This window comes from Globicephala melas, chromosome 4 (assembly GCF_963455315.2).
Source record: "Globicephala melas chromosome 4, mGloMel1.2, whole genome shotgun sequence".
NCBI classification, from domain to species: Eukaryota; Metazoa; Chordata; class Mammalia; order Artiodactyla; family Delphinidae; genus Globicephala; species Globicephala melas.
In genome coordinates, this window is record NC_083317.1 from 58446991 (window position 1) to 58474173 (window position 27183).

The 27183-nt window shown below is 40.0% G+C and overlaps 1 protein-coding gene across 1 annotated transcript; it reads right to left on the minus strand.

Annotated features, from left to right (window-relative positions):
• Positions 1-699: 699 nt before the first annotated feature.
• On the minus strand, positions 700-14504 carry GCSAM (germinal center associated signaling and motility). Its single transcript, XM_060297568.1, has 6 exons — positions 14476-14504; positions 11590-11664; positions 9310-9354; positions 7939-7985; positions 1843-1871; positions 700-969 (listed from the first exon to the last, which is right to left on the minus strand). Exons 1-6 carry the CDS (start codon positions 14502-14504, stop codon positions 700-702), a joined length of 495 nt encoding a protein of 164 aa, XP_060153551.1.
• Positions 14505-27183: the final 12679 nt, after the last annotated feature.

Here is a 27183-nt window from a genome sequence, read left to right on the forward strand (position 1 = left end):
TTCTAGGGAGAAATACAAAGTTAAAAAATATGGATTAAAAATATATAAAAACTTGGCCTGGAACTTACTAATTCAACACATGTAACCAACCACACCACCAGAGCCAATGAGTCAAAGAACGCTCTGCGAAGGACACTGCTTAGAGGTGTGGAGTAAGAGGAACGCCACAGGTGCCCACCCGGAAGGCTATGAGTGAGGAGCTGGGTCTACACACATGTGTGGAATGAGGACTCCCCTTTGGGTGCACTTACTATGATGGGTGAAGCTTCCCTGTGACTTCAGAGGACAGTCGTGTGGACATTTTATAGGAAGAACCTGAACAGAGGAGCAGGGGACGAGGGAGTTCTTCCCACCACTGAGTAGAATGGCCCATTTCTTAAAGCCACTTAGAACCAAAGATGGTCACTTCCTTCTCAAAGAGTGGGTGTTTGGGATAGTTGGTTGATGTTTGGATGTTGGACATTGAGAAGGATCTAGGAGGCCCTGAGGCTTGCAAGCTACATTCTCCAGTGACCCCTATAGAAAGGGCCGTTGTGTGTGTGTTGAGGGGCAGATAAGCTGAAAGGGCTTTGTGCCCCATGCCTGCTTCAACCAGAGCTCCCCAACCCTGGCTTTTATTTGCTGGTATTAAGTGCTGATCCAATCACTTCATTAGAAATGAGAAGATTGAGCCTGAGAAGGGGGCGTAAGTGGATGTGGCTATATCAGGGAGTCAGAGAAGATTCTACTGGGCATGAGAAGTTTATATTCATCTTCTGGGGAGGACGGACGCCTAGGGGCGGAAGGCACACGAAGAAGCGAATACTCAGTCCCGTCTCCGCCCAGCGACTCTCTGGGTCTCTCAGCCTTGAAGGAAACGTTCTCATAGCACTCCTCAGCAGCGTTCCCTGATGGCCTTTTCCCGAGGACGCTGTGGTTGATGAGGGTGTAGCACAGATCCTCCGAGGAGCCCTGGTCAGCATTCTCCTGCTGGTCAAAGGACAGCCATCATCAAGACCTGGCCTCTTGCCATTCCCTTTATACTTCGTCTCAACAGAGGTTCAGCCTGGGGCAAAATCTGTCGTACACGGCCGCTTCCCTTCCATCTCTTGTGTCTGGTTTTCCTAAGTGGCTGCCCCAGCCCAACCACTAGCCCAAGCTGCCAGAGTTCTCATGCTGCTCAGAGAACTCAGCCTACTCAGGCATGCATTCTCTGCCCCACGTCCCAGAGTGACCCCAGAGCACACTATGTAATTCCCAAAGTCTCAGGACCCTGAGGCTGCTCATTCTTATATAAGAGAACAATCTGAAGACACCTTAAAGTGCTTGGGTTATGGTGTTTAACCACCCATTCTAGAGATATCTGCATTATTAAAAAGACTCATTCAGTGAAATCTCAGGAGATAAAAAGCAAAACAGCAAGGTACAGGAGAAAGACCATGGATTTGGCAGTGAGACTTGTTTTTGAATCATGCCCCCGCCATCTTGTCGGCTGTCCGGCTTTGAGGGAACATCACTTAATGTCTCAGTTTTCTCATCTGTAAAATGGGTAGGAAAATGATAGTACAAATCTTACAGGGTTGTTGTGACAGTTACATGAGCTGATGCATGTGAAGCGCTCAGCCCACTGCATGGCATGAACCAAGTACTCAAAAAATATTAGTTCCTTTCAATAAATTGTGCAACAGAGATGACTGTTGCTTCTGCCATCAGGCTCTGCATATGTCCCTGGGCTCACAAGCACTGGTGTCTAAAGAATCCAATATTAAGGTCAGAAGGGGTGTTGGAGGTCTTCTCCTGCTATCTGAGGGGTCTGCATTTCTACTGTTATCTCAGAAAAAGTCTCAGAAATGTTTGCATTACCTGGATGGGAGCAGATGATGTTTCTTCATCTGGAGAAAGAAAACACACTTAATGAATTTCAGGTCATGGGGAGATTTCTGGGAGGGGAGGAGAGGAACACTGAAAGAGAAGCAACCAGAGAATCAAGGAACAGCAGGGGTAGTCTTCCTCAGGCTAGCCTGATCTTCAGCTCCCTGGGGAGTGACAGGGCCATCCAGACAAGAAACAGCCAGAGCTGTGCTGAGACGCTGAGTGGACGGAAACACATTCAGTGGGTCTTTGGGTAGGAAATCACACTTCCCTCCCTTCCTCACTCCTTTCCTTCTCTGTCCTTCCTTCCCTAAAATTTGTTGCATGTCTACCCTGTACCAGGAACTGAAGAGACAAAGAAGAATCAGACAGTCCCTGTCCTCAAGGGGCTCACAGGCAAGCATAGGAGGCAGACAAGGACCTAAGAGAGATCCACAACGCAGAGGAAAGCTGTCGTTTCTACTGTAGGTGACAGGGGATGATGACAGTGTGGAAGCTGGTGCTCAGGGAAAGCTTTACAGAGAAAGAAACTCTTAAACTGAACATTCCCAGTTTTGAGACTGCTGGCAGAAACAAACATAAGCAGACCAATTTTTCAAAAGCCAGTGTACTTAAAACCAGCTGGCTCTGGCCACTCAGCAAAGAGGCAAACACACTAGCTGAATAAGAAAACATGAGAATTCACAAAGAAGCCTCAGGATATCACCCTACGTGGGAGGTGGTTGTGCTGCTGCAGGCCACCTTGCTGTGTAAAGATTTATAGTCCCTCAGTACTGACATTCCAGATTCTCACATCTCTGTAAATTCCCCTGGCTATCTAGGACTTCCGTGACTATCACTGCAAGAAAAGGGTCTGTGGGGATCCAAGATGGTGGCTTAGGAAGACCCTACAATCAGCACCTCCCATGGACACACCAAATCTACACCTACATATAAAGCAATTCTTTCTGAAGAAGAACTGAGGGCTGACTCAACAGCTTTGCACAATAAATGACAGAAGGACCAAACAAAGATGGATAGGAGAGATGGTATGGACAGGAACCCCGTCCTTGATACAGCAACCTGCGGGGGGGGGGGGCCCATGTGTACATTTGCCTCCACCCCCGGGGGGGCACAGCCATAAGAATAGTGGTTTTAAAGGCACCTAGACTCTATGTGAAGAAATCCATTTACTACCCCTAGAGCATCTACCTAATGGGCAGGCAACTACTGGAATACTCCTCAGGTTCAAAGGCACTGGAGAGCACCATTTTTTGCATTCTTCCTTCACCTTGATAGCACAGATGGGAACATAGTCCAGGTGCTTCAGCCAGGCTGCCAAGATTGCCCCTGCAGGCTCCAGGCCCACAGAAGCTCCAGCCATCCCCCAAAAGCAACACCATGGGGGTGCACTCTGGCTCTCCACCCCCAACTCCTACCCCAGCTCTAGCCATCCCACCAAAGCTGCCCAGCACATACAGTCTACACAGAGCCTACTCCTGCACAAGGCCATGACTGCAAGACTGGAAGAGGTAGCTGTTTTGACTAATTCATAAAAACAAACACAGGAAATCAAACAAAATGAGGAGACAGAGGAATGTTCCAAATGATAGAACAAAATCACCCCCCAGATACAAACCCTAATGAAATGAAGATAAGTCATTTACCTGATAGAGTTCAAAATAATGATCATAAAGATGCTGACCAAACTCAGGAGAAGAATGGAGGAACACAGTGAAAACCTCCACAGGGAATTAGAAAAGGTAAGAAAGAAAACCAATTGGAGATGAAGAATACTATGACTGGAATGAAAAATACACTAGAGGGAATCAACAACAGATTAGATGATACAGAGGAAAGGATCAGTGATCGGAAGACAGAAGAGTGGAAATCACCCAATCAGAACAGCAACAGGGAAAAAGAATTTTTTTAAATGAGGATAGTTTTAAGGAATCTCTGGGAAAAACATCAAGCAAACTAACATTCACATTATAGGGGTCCCTGAAGGAGAAGAGTGAGAGAAAGAGGCAGAAAATGTATTTAAAGAAATAATGGCTGAAAACTTCCCTAATCTGGGGAAGGAAACAGATATCCATGTCCAGGAAGCAACAAGATGAACCCAAAGAGATCCACACCAAGACATATCATAATTAAAATGGCAAAAGTTAAAGATAAAGAGATAAAAGGCAGCAAGAAAAAAACAAGTCATATCAAGGGAGCTCTTATAAGACTATGAGCTGATTTTTTAGCAGAAACTTTGCAGGCCAGAGGGGAGTGGCATGATATATTTAAAGTGCTGAAAGGAAAAACCTTAACAACCCAAGAAAACTCTACCCAGCAAGGTTATTATTCAGAATTGAAGGAGAGGTAAAATTTCCCAGACAAGCAAAAACTAAAGGAGTTTATCACCACTAGACTGGCCTTACAGGAAATGTTTAAGAGTCTTCTTTAAGCAGAAAAGAAAAGATTATAACTAAAAATAAGACACTATACGAAAGAAAATATCTCACTGGTAAAGGCAAATATATACTAAAGCCAGTGGAACAGCCGCTTAAGAAGCTAGTATGAAGGTTAAAAGACCAAAGTAGTAAAATCGACTGTAACTACAATAAAGAAGTTAAGGGATACACAGAATAAAAATGTGAAATATAATGACAATAACATAAACATAGGTGGGGAGCAGTAAAAATGTAGTGCTTTTAGGATGCATTCAAACAAGTAACTATCAGCTTAAAACTAACAAGATATATATATATATATATATATATATAGAGAGAGAGAGAGAGAGAGAGAGAGAGAGAGAGAGAGACACAAACAATCACAAGAGACAACTACAAGTAAGCCAACAAACTGGACAATCTAGAAGAGATGGATAATTCCTAGAAACATCCAATTTTCCAAGACTGATTCAGAAAGAAATAGAAAAAATGAACAGACCAATTACTAGTATCAGTAGAATCAGTAATCAAAAAACTCCCAACAAACAAAAGGTTGGGGTGAAACGGCTTCACAGGTGAATTCTACCAAACATTTAAAGAAGAGTTAATACCTAGTCTTCTCAAACTCTTCTAAAATATTGAATGCTTCCACGCTCATTTTACAAGGCCTGCATTACCCTGATACCAAAACCAGACAGACACTACAGAAAAAAAAAGGTACAGGCCAATATCCCTGATGAACTGAGATGCAAAAATCCTCAACAAAATATTAACAAACCAAATTCAACAATACATCAAAAGGATCATACACTGTGGTCAAGTGGAATTTATTCCAGGGATGCAAGGATAATTCAATATCCACAAATCAATCAATGTGATAGACCACATTAACAAAATGAAGGATAAAAATCATATGATCACCTCAATAGATGCAGACAAAGCATTTGACAAAATTTAACATCTATTTATGATAAAAACTCTCAGCAAACTGAATATGGAGGGAATATACCTCAGCATAAAGGCCATATACATCAAGCTCACAGCAACATCATGCTTGATGATGAGAAGCTGAAATCTTTTCCTTTAAGATCAGAAACAAGACAAGTATGCCCAACACTTACCACTTTTATTCAACATAATATTGGAAGTCTAGCCCCAGCAACCAGACAAGAAAAAGAGATAAAGGTCATGCAAATTAGAAGGGAAAAAGTAAAACTATCACTCTTTGCAGATGATATAATACTATATATAGAAAACCCTAGGGCTTCCCTGGTGGCGCAGTGGTTGAGAGTCCGCCTGCCGATGCAGGGGACACGGGTTCGTGCCCCGGTCCGGGAAGGTCCCACATGCCGTGGAGCGGCTGGGCCCATGAGCCATGGCCGCTGAGCCTGTGCGTCCGGAGCCTGTGCTCTGCAGCGGGAGAGGCCGCAGTGGTGAGAGGCCCGCGTACCGCAAAAAAAAAAAAAAAAAAAAACTATTAGAACTAATAAATTCAGTAAAGTTGCAGGATACAAAATTAACATACAGAAATCTGTTGCATTTCTATATATTAGTAACAAACTATCAGAAAGAGAAATTAAGAAAACAATCCTATTTACAATTGTATCAAGAAGAATAAAATACCTAGAATAAATCTAACCCAGGAGGTAAAAGACTTGTACTCTGAAAACTATAAGACATAGATGAAAGAAATTGAAGACCATGCACAAAAAATGAAAAGATATACTGTGCTCATGGATTGGAAAAACTAATACTGTTTTTCACAGAACTTGAATAAATGATCCTAAAGTTTGTATGAAACCTTAAAAGATGCAGAAGAGCTGAGCAGTCTTGAGAAAAGAAAAGCAAAGCTGGAGGTATCATGCTTGGTGATTTCAAACTATATTATACTACTGTAGTACGCTATTACTATAGTAGTACTATGGTACAAATACTCTACTACTATACTGGATATTATTAAAAAGACAACAAATAACAACTGTTGTCAAGGATGTGGAGAAATGGGAATTTTTTGCACTGTTGGTGGGATTGTAAATTGCTGCAACCTCTATGGAAAACAGTATGGCGTTTCCTCAAAAAATTAAATATACAACTACCATACGATCCAGCAATTCCACCTCTGAGTATTGATCTGAAGAAAACAAAAGAACGAATTTGAAAAGATATATGCACCCCAATGTTCATTGCAGCATTACTTACAACAGCCAAGACAGGGAAGCAACCTAAGTGTCCCTCAGTAGATGAATGGATAAAGAAGATGTGGTATATATATATACAATGAAATATTACTCAGCCATAAAGAGAATGAAATCTTGCCATTTGCAGCAACATGGATGAATCTAGAGGGTATTATGCTGAGTGAAATAAGTCAGACAGAGAAAGAAAAATATAGTATGATTTCACTTATATGTAGAATCTAAAAAACAAAACAAATGAACAAACATAACAAAATAGAAACAGACTCATAGATACTGAGGACAAACTGGTGGTTACCAGAGGGGAAGGGGCAGGGGTGTGAGTTAATAGTTGACGGAGATTAAGAGGTACAAACATCCAGTTATAAAATAAATAAGTCATGAGAACATAATATGCAGTATAGGGAATATTGTGAATAGTACTATAATAATTTTGTATGGTGATGGTATATTATATATATTTGATATATATGGTATATATATCAAATCACTACGTTGTGCACCTGAAACTAGTGTAACGTTATACGTCAATAACTTCAATAAAATTTAAAAAAAAACTAAAAGGGTCTGTGAGTTTCAGCATTAGAGGTCTTATTTCTACCATTAGAGGTCTATTTCTATTTCTGTTTCGCTGTGATGCAGATTGGGGTTTCCTGCGCCCACAATTCTCCTGGGTGAAAAGACTAGGGGTGGGAGGGCTGTATGATATTTTTACACACCAGTAGGGCTCGTTTTTCAGAGTCAGAGTGAATGAACCAGGCTCTCCTCTTTAAACCCAGGAAGGCAAAGGCAAAACTCATTTGTTTTTCTTCTTTAGAAACGTTGTGGCCTGTCCTCAGGCCTGTACTTCCTTTGCTTCCCCCCTTACACGTGACACTCTTCGCCACCCTCTCCTTCAAATGCTTTTCTTTCCTTAACTTTAGCCCTGTTCGGTCACCAGAGACTGTTGCATCAGCCTCCCAAGTGGTCTTCCAGCATCCGCTCTTGTCACTCCTTCCTACAATCTGTTCTCTGCACAGTAAACTGGGTGATGTCTTTAATGCAAATGTGGTCATACTTGGCCCTTGTTTAAAGCCTTTCAGTGCCTCCTGTAGCTCTCAAGACAAAAACCCTAACCCTAAACTTGACCCCAAGGCCCTGCCCCTCCTCTGTGCTCTCTGTGCCCACACTGGCCTCACTGCAGTTCCTTACATGTGCCTCACACCTCCACCTTTTGCTTTTGTTGTTCCCTTTTAACTCCTTCAGCCTGCAGACCTTGGGAAATAACAGAAGGCTATGGAGTTCGATAAGCCCATTCTTGTCTCAATGAGCTCCCAATTTAGTGGAGAAAGAGAGACACACAATTGAACAAATTGCAGCAAATGTGTGAGTGTTATACTAGAAATATGCCCAAGGAGCTTTGGGAGCAGAGGGAAGGGGCAGCTTGGAAACCTAAGTCTGTCAAAAGTAAAAATGATGTGAAAGCAATGACTTACTTTGCTTTGGGGAGTCTTGTCTCACTTTAAAAATGTGCATTTTTTTCCTATAAAAGAAAAGGAAAAGAAATCGGTTGTTTTAATATTCAGAAACTCTCAAAGGGAGTTACACTCAACTATGAAAACTTATGCTTAACTCATTTGTTAAAGTTATAAGCCTCTTATAATACCGCCTTCAGCCAGAGAAATAAGAGGATAGGAAAAAGAAAAAAGCAAAGATAAGATCGAATAGAAATCTACTCCTTTGCATTTCTCTCTCTCCCTTTTTCTCCTTCCTCCTCCTTTTTCTGAGGCTGGTATGGAACTGATTTATAGATGGAGAACTATGGTTATGTTATATATAATTGGGTTTTTTTTTATTGGCTGCTTTGGGTCTTCGTTGCTGTGCGCGGGCTTTCTCTAGTTGCGGTGAGCACCGGCTACTCTTCGTTGCAGTGCGCGGGCTTCTCACTGCGATGGCTTCTCTTGTTGCGGAGCATGGGCTCTAGAGCGCAGGCTCAGTAGTTGTGGCGCACGGGCTTAGTTGCTCTACGGCATGTGGAGTCTTCCAGGACCAGGGCTTGAACCCGTGTCCCCTGCATTGGCAGGCGGATTCTTAACCACTGCGCCACCAGGGCAGTCCCCTCTACATAACTTTTTGGAGAGTTTTTTTTCTGACAAAATTTCAATTTCTTTTATATCAAGGAGCCATTGTTATATCCAATCCCAACCCCAATCCCAATCTATGATATCCAAACAAACAAGCAAGCGAGCAATCAAACACCTCCCGTGTGAGCACAGAGGTGACTGCACTGTACTGATGACCCCTGGAAAAACACATTCTAAATATAATGGCAGCCAGTTATCATCACAGGAGACAAGGACAGCATCTGCTCTAAGGAGAATGACCATATGTCCTGGTTTACACAGACAGTTTAGTTAATGTTGTTATCAATCATTTAGTGACACTTGACTATTTTTAGCCTCCTTTTCACTCGCAAAAGTTTCCCAGTTTGGACAATGAATTATATGGTCACCCTGGCTATACGTTCTCTGTGCAAGGGACGGAAATGCATGCTTCTGTCCCAGGTAGACGCTGGGATTTGCAGTGTGATTAAGGGGGCTTTCTCTACATTGATGGCCAGTTTCATCCTTGCTTCTGAGGCTTTCCCGTTTGAAGAGTGTGTAACCACCCATGAGGCTATTGTTCCTGTTTCTCACCAAACTCGAAGCATCACTTCCCTGACTGACTCTCAGATGATGGTGCCTGGGCTAGTGCCCAGCTTCCACTGTGGCCACAGACAGTGGGTAATTCACAGGTAACTTACAGCAAATACCACATTGAAACTACACTTATAGGGAAATAACCCCTGAAAACAGTTCTCCACTCACCACGGAAGGCAGAAACACCCGTCAGCGATGTGGCAGTCCCAGCATCTAAAATACCCAAGAGATGACACAAATCACAAGTTTAGTTTCTGCAACTTTGTTAGGGTGACTCTCTTTCCTTTGTCATTTCTGTAAAAACCCCTTTTTTTTTTCTCCCCCAAGAGAATATTCATTCTAGGTGACTTGGACACATCTGTCATACTAGAATGGCTTCGTCCTCCCAGGACATTAACTGGACCTTTGGAAATATGACATTATCAACTCCTAATCAGAGAAGGAACTTTCTGCTGTGTTCCCAGAAAAGAAAAATAGGCTTGCTTATCTCCAATTCCAGCGATTTATGTGGCCTCTTGTGATGAAGGACACACAGAGTTATCTCCAGGAGATCAAAGTAAAAGTGTGTGGACATTTGAGAAATTTCTTCTAGGCACCGATTAGGCAATATTTACATAGGATCCCGCTGCACTCTGAATTTCTCCTATTTCCACTCTATTATAATTTTCTGCTCATTTGTCTATATCCTACACTAGAAGGCGAGTTTCACAAGATTGGGGACCATATTTGTCTGTTCATCGTGGTATAGATTACCAGCATATGCCACAGTGTCTGGCACATAGTAAATATATTTTCAATAAGTATTTGATAAATGAAGGAGTGGCTAAGAACAGAGCAACTCTAACTGGCTCAGATCATCAGATCTGCCTTATTGACCTCAAGGTATAGCTATATAAACAGGACTTGTTATCTCTTTAATGGCAGAAAGGCTCAGGGTCTCTCTGCAGTCAGACATTGAGGCTAAGTCTGGGCATCTTTCTGAACTGAGGCATGGTTAACTACCTACACGGTTGACTGGGAAAGGCCTTTATGAAGTACTGCATGTACCAGTAACACTATGCAAAAATGTTTGGAAAACACAAAAATATCTCCCCCAGTGAGATTTTTCATGGAGTTCTCTTGGAAAGGGCAGTGGAAGAGAGGCTGCTGCACTTGAGCTTGGCTGTGGGCACCAGCGTGCTGAGTCTTCTGACAGCTTCTGGGGTCTGTGTACCATTAGAGCCTTTGGGGCTGAGAGGTATGGCTATAGTTCTTCCTCCTTTTCAGGCTTCGTTCAGGGTTCTTTAGCCCATTTGCTTATATCTCCTATTTCTGCCATTAAAGAAACACCGGAAGGAAACCACTAAATCACACTCACGCTAAGAAATCAGGTTCGCTGAGGAGATATGGGAGTGAGATGAAAGGAGATGATTAATTTTGCATTACTGGATCAATATCTCTGGACACCCTGAGCCACAGTTTCTTTATGTATAAAATGAGGATACTTATACCGCTTACTTCATGGAGTTGTAAGGGTCACATAAAGTTAAATATGCACAAAAGCTATTTTCAAACTAATTCCCCCAGTCAACTTTTCTGCAATATATTCTTGCATTTCAGTTTGGAGTTTTGGTCTGGGGTAGGTTCAGGCTATGTGCCAGCAATTCCAGGTTCCTGTCTCTTACACAAAGCTTCCCTGGCTCCAGTCTGCCCAGTGCTCTCCCTTCTTCTAATGCCCATGGCCCTTCCAGTCTGTTTCATCCTTTGGACTGTATACTTTAACCTACACACCAAATATTTGATCCTTAATTTGCACTGAAGAAAAGCACCCTGTTGGGGGGATGCCTGTGTAGCCTTTGGCTGTGTAGCTGCTTTTTAACTGATACTCTTTCAAAAACTTCTCCTGAAACCATGGGGAAAGTGTAGATAACTCTTCAAGCCACGGAACAACTGACTTTGCCACACTTCGGGATTCTTGGATTCAGGGACGCTCGTTCCATATTTTAGCGATTCCCTGACACTCGAAAGGCCTGGTCAGAAAGGATTGATGAGGAAGACTTTGTTTAAGAGCATCGGGGTAATCACAAGTGTCTCTCTGCACAGCCCTTTCAACAATTGTAGCCGTGTGGAGGATGTGGTTACCTCAGAAATAGAAACTCAGAGCTTAAAGTGAAATGGCCAGGATGGAGCTGGAGCAGAAAGGTACATGAAATCGACAGACAAAGAGACTACAGGAAATAAGGGTCTTCTTTCCAGCTGCCAGGAGTTACACTAGATTCCTAGCAAAATGGCACATCTTCTGTCCAAGGTTTCAGAGTGTTTCTGTCTTGTCTTCACGTTTACTATCATTACAACTGCTGCTGCGTCTAAGCAGGGTCCTCTGTTGGGGCGTATGTGAAGTCCAGGACCTGACAGACTTCATTCCTCGCAGGCAAAGCCTGGGAGAAGTTTTGTTGGATTTGCTGTCACCTGGATGTTCTCTGTTTGGGGCTTTGATTTCTCAGATTCCAGGGTGTCTCATGAGAGATCTGCTGCCACCCAAACCTCAACATATCAAGAATGAGCTAAGTCTTTCCTTTCCAGGCTTCCCACCTTGCTTGATACTTTTTCCAGCTTTCTTCATTTCTGCTATTTGTGTGTAACCCCAGAATTGCCTCGGCTTCCTCTTGTTGCCCTCCCATCTGTTAATACGCCCTTCTAAAGCATATACCTCAGTCTGTCCTTGATTTGACCTCCCCTCCATTGCCATAGAACAGCCCTCGCAACGTTCTCCAGCAACTGCCGTACACCACCAGGCCCCAATCATTTGTTCCCAAATGTCCAGACAGCCTCATGACAACTGCAAGAATATCAGTGTACAGAGAGGCTTATCTGCTCTATGCAGTTTCAGGGACTGTCCACAGGAACCGAGAAGGGCACTGGCCTTGTCTCATGTAAATTGCAATTTTCACAGAAAGCACCAAGGCAGAGAACATGGGATAAAAGGGAAGGAAAGAATTAAATAAAGAAAATAAATTGGCTCATTGTTTGGGTTTCTGTATAACTATCTTTTTATTTGTGGGGAGTTCAGGGTATAGAGAAAAAGAAACTAAAAATTAAACACAATTTACTATGTGCTTACTATATATATATATATACACATATATATATGCACACACACTATAAATGCTACTTACTATTATATATATATTACTTACTATACATACTACTTCCTAAATGTAAATAACATATACATTTTCTATGTTATATTTCACTTAATCCCAGAATAAATCCATGAGGTAGGTATTATGGTTCTATGTCTTACCCATGAAGAAATTGAGGTTAAAAAATTTATGCAACTTGTCTGAGGACAAGTGGGAATAAGTGGGAGAAGCTGAGTTTGCTTCTGGCAGATTCATCCTCTGAAACTCTGAGCTCCTCTCATGAAGGGAATCGGTGCCGTTCTGCCTGATGGTGGGAATTTCCCTGCTTTTAGTAACAAATTTGATCTGGAGAGACATGATGGAGTGTGCTGACTGGATGATAACCAGGTGATAAAGGTGAAGTTGAAAATAAGATCCAAGTAAATATAAGACTTTTGAGTATAGTAAGGAAGACATTTTAAGTCAGCATAGAAATGAAGATGCTGGGCCAACTGAGTAATTATGTAGAAAAATATGTATTTCTATCTGACACCATATAATGAATGTACGATGCTAAATGTAAAGCAATAAAACTATGAAAATTATACTGTGGATTTGTCTTATTTGGGGATGGGGAAATAATTTTAAGCATAAATGATAAATGAAGGAGAAACCAAAAAGCTTTCTAGATTTAATTCAATTATGTTTAATTATATAAGAAAAACATAAAAATTCTGTATGGGACAAGACACTCAGATTGGACAAAAATCTTTTTGGTAATATTTATGAGAAAGGGCTAATTTCTTCAAAATAAAAATAACTTTTACAATAAATAAAACAAAGTAGACCGAAATCCAAAACAAAAGCGGGCAAAAGGCATATTAGCTCTTCACAGATGAAAAAATAGACATCTCTGATATAGACAGTAAAATAAAAATAATGCTTCTAATGTTATAAGTAGTTATAACTGTGACTTCCCAGTTTATTTTCTTATTTATACTTTATTTATTCTCCAATTTCTTTTACAACTAACATGTATTAATGTCACAATCCTTCACTGCCTCACTAAAGTTCTAAAATACAAAATTACAAATGTAACATCAATCATAACTTTCTCAGTCACATCATACCTGTATTTTGTTTTATTTTTCTTTTCAAGACAGTATTTATTTAGGTTTCCAGTCATTCATTTGGTGTTTATTGAGTGCCTACTATATGCCAGAAACAATGTTAGGAAACAGAAATTCAAAGATGAATAAGAAACAGTCTCTACTTTTGAGGACCTCACATCTAGACATAAAAATAGGGACTTATAATCTGATAGAAGAATGCTAGAGTTTCAGAATGAAGGCTGTGAGGATCTGAGGAGGAGAAGTCCCAGACAACACTGACCCTCAGGGAGGGTCGGGAGACATTCCTCGGGTTCACCAAGCCTCCTTTTGGCAGGTGGCTTTTTAGATTCTATGTTCTAGCTCTCAATGGCATGAACTGAGCTCTGGGACACCAAACACAATCCTGTAAAGACCACCCCCCAACTCCCCAGCTAGCTCATTTTCTCCAAACCACCTCACTTTGTACCATAAGGATTCCCTTTTTTGGGTGGTACTAATTTTTACAATGGCTGCTTTGACATTAATGAAGATGATGGTCCAAAAAAAGAATATCTTCTAATTATTGAACCCTACTCTGTATCAGGTACTATGCTAACATCACACACTAGAACCCTCCAGCATAGGTATTGTGTTATTATTTCCAGTTATCATGAGGAAACTGAGGCCCAGAAAAGTTAAGTCAAGTTCTCTACCAATTTCAATGACCTCTGCTTACCTGTTGCAGGGAATGTGCACCAGGTAAGGTCTTATGCTATCAGGAAGCTTGCTGTTTATTTCGAACTTCAATAGTGACTAAAAGGGTGGTGGTGTCTTTAACCTCAGAAGAGCATACCTCCGGGCCCCCAGAAAGTTGTTCCATTTCTTAGGGGGTAGTCTATGGCACAGAACTTCCTTGATAAAGTCTTGCCTTTCAGCTGTCCTCCACCAGCTGCTCACTGTGATTCTGGGGAGAAGGCCAACCTATAAGGAATTGAATGTGTTCTCTGGTACATAGTAGGCACTTCATTCTTGTCAGTCCCTCATCCAATTGCTTTCTCCCCAAGAGTAGACCTCTTTTTCTCTTTCCGGCTACATTGCCCAGACCCATCTCCTCTGCTCCCCATTAGGGAGTCTGGGCTCACCTGTTTTCCCTCAGCAGAGAGTTCCCCATCCTCTCAGTCCTCTTGGTGCCTTCCCCTCGGCTTGCCCTGTGTTCTGACAAGCGCTGCTCCTGACTTAGAGACAGGGTTGCGTTGCTCAGCCACCAGGGCAGAGAGAGCTGAGAGGAGAGTATCCCTTTGCAGAGGAGAGGAGGAGCCTGGGGGGAGGAGATTCAGAAGTGCACACATGCACAACTTCCTAAAATGTCAGAGGCTGAACCAACTGGGTTATTGCCCTTAACCAGAAGTCGTTAGTCAATGAGAGTGTTGAACAAATGGGGAAGTCCCATCTGCAATTGTAAACAGGCCATGGGGGTTTTTCACCTCAGATGCCTGAACTTACTAAAGCACTTTGTAGTCCAAGAAACATCAGATGGGGGGAACTTTGTTTTAAAACAAAAAAGCTTAAAAATCAAGCCATAGACCAGTAGAAAATATTAGCAAAACACACATCTGGTAAAAAATTTTTATCCAAAGTGTGTAAAGAACTCTCAAAACTTACTAAGAATAGAACAAACATCAAATAACAAAATAGGCAAAATATTTGAACAGACATTTCATCAAAGAAAATATGCAGATGGCAAACAAATTCATGAAAAGATGCTCAACACCATAGTCATTAGGGGTGTAATAATATAAATCAAAACTACAACGCAATACTTTTGCACATCTATTAGAATGGATAACATTGAAAACAAAAACAAAAACTGATGGGCTTCCCTGGTGGCGCAGTGGTTGAGAATCTGCCTGCTAATGCAAGGGGACACGCGTTCGAGCCCTGCTCTGGGAGGATCCCACATGCCGCGGAGCGGCTGGGCCCATGAGCCACAACTACTGAGCCTGCGCATCTGGAGCCTGTGCTCTGCAACAAGAGAGGCCGTGATAGTGAGAGGCCCGTGCACCGCGATGAAGAGTGGCCCCGGCTTGCCACAACTGGAGAAAGCCCTTGCACAGAAACGAAGACCCAACAAAGCAAAACTAAATAAACTAATTAATAAACTCCTACCCCTAACATCTTCTTAAAACAAATAAATAAATAAAAATAATAAAAAAATAAAAACAAAATCTGATAATACCAAGTGCTGACAAGGGAAGCGGAGCATCTAGAAGTCTCATATACTGCTGATGGGAATGCAATATGGTTTAGCCTCTTTGGAAAAGAGTATGGCAGTTTCTTACAAAGTTAAACATAGCCTTACCACACAACCTAGCAACCCCACTCTTAGGCATTTACCCAAGAGAAATAAAAAATTAAGATCTCTAAGAACCTGCATGTGTATGTTTATAGCTGCTTTACTCATCATTGCCAAAAAGCCCCCGAAACAAAACAGAAAAAAATCCCTGGAAATAATTCCCAGATAATCTCAAGTAGTGAATGGCTAAACAAATTATGTCACATCCACACGATGGGATTCTGCCTAGTAATAAAAAGGAATGGACTACTAATATATACAACAACATAGATGATTCTCAAATGCATTATGCTGAATGGAAGAATCCAGATTTAATATCTACCTTTTGTGACATTCAGGATGAGGCAAAACTGTAGGGACAGAAAACACATCAGTGGTGGCCAGAGAAGGGGTAGGGGAAGGTTTGATCTTCAAGGATCAGGAGGGAATTTTTTTGTTATTGTTCTGTATCTTGTGGTGGTGGTGACATACATGACTGTATGCATTTCTCATAATTCATAGAGCTGTATATCAAAAAGCATACATTCTACCATGTGTAAATTATCTCAATAGAAAGAAAGGTTAAATATGAAAGAAATTAACTTGGGGACAGGAATTACAGAATTTTAAAATTATTCTTATAGTTGATGGTTGGTTCAAGTTTGGCCACTCATTTGTTCCTTCATTCCTTCAACAAGTATATGCTGAGCACCTACTGTATGCTGGGCACTGTGGGTTTAGCGGTGAATGAAGCAGATACAGGCCTGCCCTCATGGAGCTCCTTGAAATGAAATGAAACAAAGTGCAAAAGACGTTACTGCTTGTCCTAGAGTAATGGAGAGGTCATACCTGCAACAGGCAGGGCAGCATGGGGAAGCAGCTTAGAAGAAACCATGTTAGAGAAGCTGGGGTACTCGTTGTGCAACACCAGACCCATCACACATCACTCATGCCCCCGTTGCTGCTCTCCATACATCAGGCTGTCTATGTGGGGGGTTTCCAGGAGCACTTTATGACAAATGGGCTGAGAGGTGGACAACACTTGCCTAGGAGGACAAAGTATTCTGGAGTGAGTAGGGCTTGTGAGAGGGAAAGGAGGGTTATGCCAGTCTAGGAGGGCTCAATGCATGAAGTAAAATATATTATGATTGATAACATTTTAGTCCTGCAAGGGAAAATACAAATGAAAGATAAGAGCCTAATTCTCTCTGTTGAAAATAAGGGCAGAGACTTTTTCCCCTCCCTTTTTTTAGAGCATTTATTTTAGAAAACTTGTAAGTTCTTTCTCTCCATCTTTCAAATACATGTAAATCTTTTAAAAATTGAATAAACAATCCGGAACATTTCCCCCGGAACCTGGGACCCATCTTTTTGAAATGTAATCACAAGGAAGATAAGGCCCTTATGTCCCAATTTTCCTGGGAGAATAGGAGCCAGACTTCAGCTGACCCCTGGCTCCAAATTTCAAACTTACCTACAGGCAAAAGGATAAGAGGAAAATTTCTCTTTCAAGGACAATCAGCAAACATATTACCAAATGCATTTAGGGTGAATAATGTGTGACAAATAATGCAGTCAAGTCCTCTTATTTGAGGACTAGACATTGTTTATCTTGAAAAAGTGTATACAATGGATTGTATCTGTTTGGCTACAGAAAAGGGCAAGATTTCTTTGTTTCTGTAATCTCCTTAGCGGATTGCCTATGATTCTCATTACATTCTGGTTTAATGCTTATTCAATAATAAAACTTTCTCTTCCTTCTACTTTTGTGGAGAGATTTTCTGGGGCAGCAGGAGATTGTGCGTTTTTAATTATATTTCTCCAACAGAACCTCCATTCAATTTTTCATTAATCCCTTGGGTAATTTATCCTAGGAAAGATATTAAGATAGCAAATTTTCTTATCTTGGGAATATCTGAAATTCAGGAAACCTTCTCCTCAGTAAGTTAGTTGAACAGTGAAGAAAGAAAATTCTTAACAAAGCATATATAAAAATTAGGGATGTCTACTGCATACAGATCTAAGAAATCTGGGGCTGCCCTAATCTGTTTCTTCCATTCTCCTGTGTCAAAACCACTTCCTTTCCCAAGTTGAATAATTACAATAAATTTTAAGGAATTTCTTCCAAGTTATCTAAAGCTTTCTATTCTGTTGTGGGGAGAAAAAAAACTAAACTAAACTAAACTTCCTCTACCCTTCTAGGTTCTTCTGGCTCGTCTGAGAATTAGATCCACAGGAGACAGATTAACAGGAAAAAAACCAAATTTAATTATATACTTACGGGGGTTCCATAAGAATATGAGGCCCAAGGACAAGTTAGGCAGTTGAGGCTAATATGGCTTCTGAGAGCAGAAGAAGGGGGTAGGGACCTGAGACTTCAAAGGGGAGGAAGGCAATTCACATGGAGATGAAGATGTAAATGTTGGATAACAAATGTTTGCTGGGCCATGCAGAGACAACGGGACACAGACAGGAATTTGGTTTCCAGGCTCTGCTGAGCTCCCCATACCACACGTAGCCCGAATTCTTTGTAGGTATCTCTGGTGGTAGTGCTCTTCCTGGACCAGGCTCTTTGTCTAAATTCTTTTAGGCAGTTAAGGAGGAGGTGGGTAAAAAGAAAGCGTTCTTGAGCCTTTTGCTTTTTTAAAAAAATCTCCAATCCAAATAATTCTCAAGCTAAAGGGATAGTCTAGGGTGGCAAGTTTTGTTCCCCTACACCATATATAGGGAATCTGAGATAACAGCCAATGGTCTGCCATTTTGTGTGTGAAGAAAGTGGTGTGTGTGTGTGTGTGTGTATGTGTGAGAGAGAGAGTATGAAGGTGTCTTGACACACTGTTATAATAACCTTTCTCTTCCCTATTACTTTCAGGAAAAAATTAAAAATTTACTTTAAAGTCCCTCTCCTCAGTGGCCTCTCTACGTGTTGTACCACCTAGAGGTCAGAAGCAGGGAACCAGAGTTTTTCAGCATCATGGAGGAAAGAAAAAATGGACAAGGGAGTTAGCCAGTGAGTAGGGCAATTGTTGACTCCTCACCAGTATAAATTAAGTTATCCTAGACGTTGGGTAGGGCAGCTTGAGCAAACAGCCTGGACGCTGCCCCAAGGGTGGCTTAATTAGTTCCAGTGTTGAGCAAAGCCTTCTTTGCGTTCAGAGAGTCAACACCATAGGGGTGAGTGTTGGAAATCAACCTTCCATTATAATTTAAGAAAAGGCTGGGGATGGCTCCCTAACTTTCAACTTTGAGTTTTACTCAGGCCATTAGATGGAGAAGCTGAGCTGTGGAAGCGTTAGCTACTGATCATGAAAATTTCTTATGATTGTGTAAGGTAGCAGGAAGGAGCAGGACACGTATAATATGCACATTTATTGCTGTGAAAACAACTCTGGACTAAATAATCTACCTCTGCTCCACCAATGAAAGTCCAGAAATATACACACCCACACAAAGAAGCCAAAATAACAAATCTTTGAATCATACGTTCTCTGTCCTTCTTGGTGCTTACTCCAGTGCCTAATACATATGAGAAATTATATGAATTAAATTCTAAATAAAAGCCTGAATGTTTGTAAGCAGATGACTGTGAAATCAGAGGAAGGTTCAATTGGAATCTTTAAATTAACTTTCCTATCCTTAGGCATTACTGTAAGAGAGTTAATTACTAATGCAAAGCCTGTTTTGCTATATCTCTAAGATCATAGGATAGTATAATCAGAATAATCATTTTTTGAGAGCTTTCTATAATCTACGTACTGCGTTAAATGTTTTAGGTATAATTTCTTATTAGTTCATGCAAGAATTCTATGGGATAAATACCATTTCCTCTGTATTATGGATGAGGACACTAGGCTTACAGAAGTCAAGGGACTTGCTCAAGACACCCCAGTAGTAATCTAGGATATAAGTGCAAACAGGCCATGCAGTTTATTCATTTTCCTATTCAATGAGTACTTGTAGAAAGATGGCCTTGACTTTGAACTTAGGTCTGTATCACTGCAATGTGTCCAGAAAGGCTGAAACATATTTACATGTCTTGAGTGTGTCATGGCTTCCCAGTTCTTGTGTGGCTTTTGTCAACTAAAAAAAAAAAACAACAACAAAAAAAACACAACATGAGAGCTGTGAGTTTAGTTTTATTTGGAGATTTATTGAGGACTATAGCCTGGGGATAGCTCTGAGGAGCTGCTCTGGAGATGTAAGGAGGGAGGTCAGTACATATGTGATTTTTGGAGAAGGGGTACATGCAGTCAAGCACACATCTCAGTAGAAGGTTGCTGCTAGTCACAAAGAACAGATATCTCTGTTAATGATTTTTCTAAGTACAGGAAGATACAAGAAATTAGGTTTATAAAATTTTCTCCTGAAAATATATGCCAATTTTCCCAAAGCACAGAGTGTCTCATTTCTTATCTCCACCCTGAGCTCCTTTCAGGGTGTGTTGAAAGTCAGCGACTGCAGTGGCTAATGACTCAATCCTTGTAGAACCAGATGGTGAGTGACATTTAGTTGGCACTTTCAACTTCAGACTGACTTCAGCTGCCAAGGCTGGTTAGAGGTCTTCTGGATAAGAGTGATTCTTTGAACTTTTTCAGTCTCAAAAAAACAGATGGTATAAATCAAGCCCTAGGTAGTCCTTTTTAGACTTTTGTGATTAGAGATGGGAGCTGGGAGAGCTATTTATGCTAAGGAAAATCATTTTGGAGCATTTTATGACAGGAAAAGAACTGGTTTATTCAAGAATTCTTGTAGAGTCAGGAATATAATGGCTTAGTTAAGACATCACCATTCTGCCTTCCCTGCAAAAAGTCTCAAAGAGAGGGTGAAGGCTGCATGATGGGATAATATTGAGAGGTCTTCCTGAGTATAATTTTCTAACTACTTACTTTTTGGTACATAATATGAGTTGATTAGGAATCCTGCCTAATGTCAAAGAGTTATGTGTTTGAAAACTATGACTGTTAATTGCTGATATTCCTCATTAAGGAGTATTTGGTTTTATTTTTTTTAATTGTATTGAAATATAGTTGATTTAAAGTGTTATGTTAATTTCTATACAGCAAAGTGACTCAGTTATACACATATATATTCTTTTTCATATTCTTTTCCATTATGGTTTATCACAGGATATTGACTATATTTCCCTGTGCTATATAGTAAGACTTTGTTGTTTACCCATCCTATATATATAATAGTTTGCATCTGCTAATCCCAAATTCCCAATACTTCTCCCCTGCCCTGCAACCACAAGTCTGTCCTCTATGTCTGTGAGTCTGTTTCTGTTTCATAGATATGTTCATTTGTATCATATTTTACATTCCACATATAAGTGATATCACATGGTATTTGTCTTTCTCTTTCTGACTTACTTTGCTTAGTATCTCTAGGTCCATCCATGTTCTTCAAATGGCATTATTTCATGATTTTTAATGGCTGAGTAATATTCCATTACATATATACACCACATCTTCTTTATCCATTCATCTGTCGATGGACATTTAGGTTGTTTCCATGTCTTGGTTATTATAAATAGTGCTGTTATGAACATAGGGGTGCATATATTTTTTCAAATTGCAGTTTTGTATGGGTATATGCCCAAGAGTGGAGTTGCTGGATCATATGGCAATCCTATTTTTAGTTTTTTGAGGAGTCTCCATACTGTTCTCCATAGTGGCTGCACCAGTTTACATTCCCACCAACAGTGTAAGAGGGTTCTCTTTTCTCCACACTCTTTCCAACATTTATCATTTGTAGACTTTTTAATGATGGCCATTCTGATCAGTGTGAGATGGTACCTCATTGTAGTTTTGATTTGCATTTCTCTAATAATCAGCGATGAAGAGCATTTTTCATGTACCTCTTGGCCATCTGTATGTCTTCTCTGGAGAAATTTCTATTTAGGTCTTCTGCCCATTTTTTGATTGGATTGTTTGTGGTTTTTTTGTTATTGAATTGTGTGAGTTGTTTGTATATTTTGGAAATTAAGCCCTTATTGGTTGCATTATTTGCAAATATTTTCTCCCAGTGTGTAGGTTGTCTTTTCATTATTTTATGGTTTCCTTTGCTGTGCAAAAGCTTATAAGCTTGATTAGGTCCCATTCATTTATTTTTGCTTTTATTTCTATTGCCTTGGGAGACTGACCTAAGAAAACATTGGCATGATTTATGTCAGAGAATGTTTTGCCTATGGTCTCTTCTAGGAGTTTTATGGTGCCTTGTCTTATGTTTAAGCCTTTAAGCCATTTTGAGTTTATTTTTGTGCATGGTATGAGGGTGTGTTCTAGCTTCATTGACTTACATGAGGCTATCCAACTTTCCCAACACCACTTGCTAAAGAGACTGTCTTTTCTCCATTGTATATTATTGTTTCCTTTGTCAAAGATTAATTGTCCATAGATGTGTGGTTTTATTTCTGGGCTCTCTATTCTGTTCCATTGATCTGTCTGTTTTTGTGCCAATACCACACAGTTTTGGTAACCGTAGCTTTGCAGTATGTCTGAAGTCTGGGAGGGTTATGCCTCCTGCTTTGTTCTTTTTCCTCAGGATTTCTTTGGCAATTCTGGGTCTTTTATGGTTCCATATAAATTTTAAGATTATCTGTTCTAGTTCTGTAAAAAATGTCATGGGTGATCTGATAGGGATCACATTAAATCTGTAGATTGCTTTGGGTAGTATGGCCATTTTAACAATATTAATTCTCCTAATCCAGAAGCATGGAATATCTTTCCATTTCTTTGAATCATCTTCAGTCTCCTTTATTAATGTTTTGTATTTCTCAGCATATAAGTCTTTCACTTCCTTGGTGAGGTTTGTCCCTAAGTATTTAATTAATTAATTTATTTTGATGCAATTTTAAAAAGGATCGTTTGTTTATATAAGGAGTATTTGGTTTCAAAAAGTAGGTAGGAACACATCTCCAATACCTCTCTAAGTGAGCTTTGTGGGAGGGATGTTAGCATATGACTTGCTGGGGGCAATAATAAAACAGAAGATTATTTTTAATGGTAAGGGGACTATTTGAAACAAAATGGGAGTTTGTTCAGCTCACTGAGAGGGCTCCTACAATGTACCCAGGCAGGTGGATTGTACAGCACTCTTCCCTGTCATTTCTTGGACTACTGTTTCAGAATGAATGACCCTTGGGAAGAATATTCCTTCATCAGCAAAGTTTTCTGTTTTTAATTAGTAAGACTAACATAGACTATAGAAGGTTAAGTTATGTATCTGGAGGGAAAAAAAATAATACAAACTAGGTTTAAACACTGTAACAGTTAAAAGCTAAGTTAAAAATAAAGTTCCAAGGGTCGAAAGACCAAGTAAAGCCCTTATCTAAAAATATTAAAAGCAGACAATATTCTGGGCCTTGTAAGCAATTAAGTGGGCTTCCCCCGAGGAGTCAAATGGAAATGAGCTCTAAGCACCCTTCTCAGGCCAAAATCGGCATTACATTCTTTCTGGTGAAGGAGGAGTCCTGGGCACACAATTACCATACCCTGATGAGGAGGGTGGGTATACACCTTGCAAGGTGCTGCAATTATTTCATATCTCGGTGCCTTGTTCAGGCTTCTTTCCCCACGTGGAAATGTTTACCGTCAAGCACACGGACCTAGTCAGACACTGACAATGACTAATATTTTTTGGAGTGTATCCTTCTCTTCTCCATTGGCTCAGATTTCCACCCCCTCCCCCCCCACCAGAAAAAATCTAGAGAACTTAAAAAGCATTGTAAATTATTCTGAATGTATTTGGGCGATTTGAGTACCAGTGTCATCATGTCTAGCTGTGACTTTGAGCAATTCTCTGAATTCTTTAAGCTCCATTACTTTCTCTTTAAAATGGGATGATGATAGTACCTACCACCTAAAGTGTAGTGATGGCTCAAGCTGAAATGAGGGCAAGACCCGCAGAAGAGTGCCTGGTGCACACTAAGCTCGCTGTCAGTGATGGCTACTGGTGGAGAGCACTTCTTCCCTCTCCTGATTTCTGGTTCCAGATTGAGGGCTTCACTCTCCATTGCCTTAACACTCCTGGCCTGTCACCATACCTCCTCATTCATTCTGCTGAGGTGCAGTGCCTTATCAGGTTAATGAATTTGGAAGCAGAGTCTGGATGTTCTTTGTCCAGTCCCTTCTTCCTGATTCCTTTTGGGGGTGAACTTGCCCTTAGAAATCTTATTTTCTACTGTTCTCAGCTATGCAGTAAGCTTAATGGTAAATGTCTAAAGTGGTAAATCTGTCCAAATCTGGGAGTCAAAAGGCAACCATGTATTCCATGTCAGCTCAGTCACTAATAAAGGTGTGTGTGTTGGTGTGGGGAGAGTGGGATGTGTGTGTTTTAGGTTCTAAGTGCCTTAATCCTCCGTCTTAATTTTCACTTGGTTCGGAACTCAGGAGAGGAAGGGTACTCATTAATAAGATCTCTCAGATATTATGCTAAATGAAATAAGTCAGACAGAGAAAGACAAATACATATCACTTACATTTGGAATCTAAAAATTGAAACAGACTAGTGACTATAACAAAAAGGAAACAGACTCACAGGTAGAGAGAACAAAGTAGTAGTTATCAGTGGGGAGGGGGAGAGGGGCAATATAGGGATAGGGGATTAAGAGGTACAAACTGTTATGTGTAAAATAAATCTGCTACAAGGATATATTGTACAATACAGGGAATATATCCAATATTTTATAATAACTAAAAATGAAGTATAACCTTAAAAATTGTGAATCTCTATGTTGTACACCTGTAACTTGTATAGTATTGTACATCAACTACATCTCAGTAATAAAAAATAATGTCCCTTCAGACATTAAAAGAGCTGTCATGTAACTATCACTGGAAAAGAACTGGTTGAGTTTAGTTTTGGAGAGAAGTGATAGCAGTTTGATTTGACTTTCCCAACAGCAACAAACCAAACTGTCTTCTCCACAAGCGCATTTTGTGAATGGAGTCTCTACACTTGGCTTCTGAAAACTGTGCCTCCCACCAGTTGTAGCAAGAAAAAAGTTTGGAATAACATTTCCCAACCCCTGGGTGGAAGCATGATCCTAAAGACATATATTTAAATTTTTATAAATTCTTCAGATACTTATTTAAGACTTACCATACTGGAGGTATATATGGTAAAATAGCTAATCACAGGCTTGTTTTCAACTCTCTGCTCTGCCTCTTACTAGCTGGGAGGTTTTTGGCAAATTGCTCACACTCACTCTTTCAATTTACTCATTTGTAAATTGGAAATAATAGTACCTACCTTACGTGGTTGTTGTGAAGATTATGTAAGTTCATAACTGTACAGCATTTGTCATATACCAGCATACAGAAAGCACACAATATCTATTCACTGTTAAGATTATCCTTTAAAATTATGTGCTGGGTGTTGTGGTCACTATTGTAAATATAATGATGAACAAAATGGACACTGGCAGTTTCGCTTAGGACTGAGTTACATGGTTCAGTCTAAATCAATTTCCATGCTTTGCTATTTTAATTCACTGAGTGCTTCCAAGATGAGTGAAGTGTAATGAATGAAAAAAATCAATACTTGGTTCAAGAGCAACATTTAAAATACATTTTAATAGCATTTAATTTTCATAAAGTGAAGCAAACCATTTTTGCTTTAAGAGTAATATGCAAATTATTGAAGCGGCATAAGCTTATTTTCTGGCTCTAAAACTAAAACTCACTCTAAAATTTCTGGGGTGTTTTACATATTTTAAATAATAGATATTTTAAATCAAGGAAATTTTGCAAAAAAGTATTTTAAACGGAACAGTTGCAAGGTCCAAACTTCTTTCCTTGTGACACCAAGAACATTTGCACAGGATCCAACTCGAAGTTGCTCCCTCTTGAGGTAGGGAAATGCATTTCAAAAACAGGAGGCATCTCATGACAGCAGTACTAATGCATGTGTCAGTCTTCAAAACAGCCTTGTCAACCATTTCTAAAAAAACGGAAAGGAAAGAAAACAAAGGCAAAAGAACTTTGGAATCTTTCAACATTGACCCACAACCTGGGATAGGATGTATTGGAGGGTCATTTTCATTCTCACAAGAAACATCTGGTCATTATTGATGAGGCCAAGGAAGGAAGTTGAGCAAGGAAGTGCGAATCATTCATCCTCATAAAGGGGTGGCAGCGTGATTTAAACTGGGAGTCTGAATCCAGGTAGCCCTTGGCGTCTGCCGAACCGGACAGGGGTATTTTATGCATTGTCAGGAGGAGGGTTTTCCATTGTGGGAATAACTTCACTGGAGTCATTTCTGAGTCACTCACTGAGTTTCAGCTCTGGCTATTACCACTCCATTTCCTAACACTATGGATTGCTGAGTGTAAACGGTGGTAAAAAAGAAAAGACAACTTTAAAGTAATTTATATTTGAATAATGCTTGATAGTTTTACAATCATATTTTTCGTTATAAGGGTAATAAAACTGCATAAAATAAAAAAGGTAAATAAGGCCATCCCTACTCTCACCTTTCCACTTAATTACATCATTTGGATTTATCTTTTCTGGCCTTGTTTTATGCTAAACAAGGTATAAGTACAGTTTCGCCTTCAGCTTTTATATTTTACATTGGACGACTCAACCAGTCTTTTTCATGGTTTTATGATAGTCCGTGTATAGATGTTCTGCAGTGAAATTATACACTTTCTCATTGTTGAACACTTAGGCTCTTAAATTTTTTGCCCCTAGAAATAGTAGTGTGCTAGACATGTTGTACATATGTCTACTTGAATACTTCGGATTTCTCTCTTTGGATTGATTTTTACTCTCTTAGGATTTCAATTTTCAGACTGATTTTTTCAAAAAACACTGAGCCCAAGTGTGTAAGCATTTTTATGACTTTTGTTAACAAATTACTTTTACTTATCCACCAGCTAAATATGAGAAAACAAGTATCACTCTATTTTCAGTTATTTCAAAGGCAATAATTCTACCATTGAATAAAAATTGTTCATTTAAAAAAACAAATGTTAATACTTCATTGTTGTTTAGTTTTGCATTTTTTATTTTCTCTATATTCTGGGTATTGTCTTTTCCCTGAACTGGCTGTTCATAAGTTTGCCTGTTGGAATCATAGTGTTTTCCTCATCATTTTGTATAAATTTTTCCCATGTGTCGCAAATAATTCTTGCAAACACCTTTTCGATGGTGTATTGTTAGCTTTTAAATCTATTTTTAAATATGATCTTTGTCATAGGAAGTGGTATGCAAGAGCTAACGTTTTTTAAATGGAGATAAGATTTATCTGAAGGTCACTTTTAACCCAGTGATATTCTTAATGTAACATAGAGTCATATAAAGCACTTATGAACACATATTTCCCCAGAGATACCACATTTTGAATGGTCAACAGTCAGGCTGGTCTACTCATTTTTCCCCCAAAGTCTTGCTCTCTTGTGTCTTCTATTCTGAGCGTCCGCTTCATTTCTCTACAAAGACTTTGTTTATGCTCAGTAGCTACTTTTCCTCTTTTGAATTCATTTAGCTTCAGTTGACACTGTCCATGGTGTAT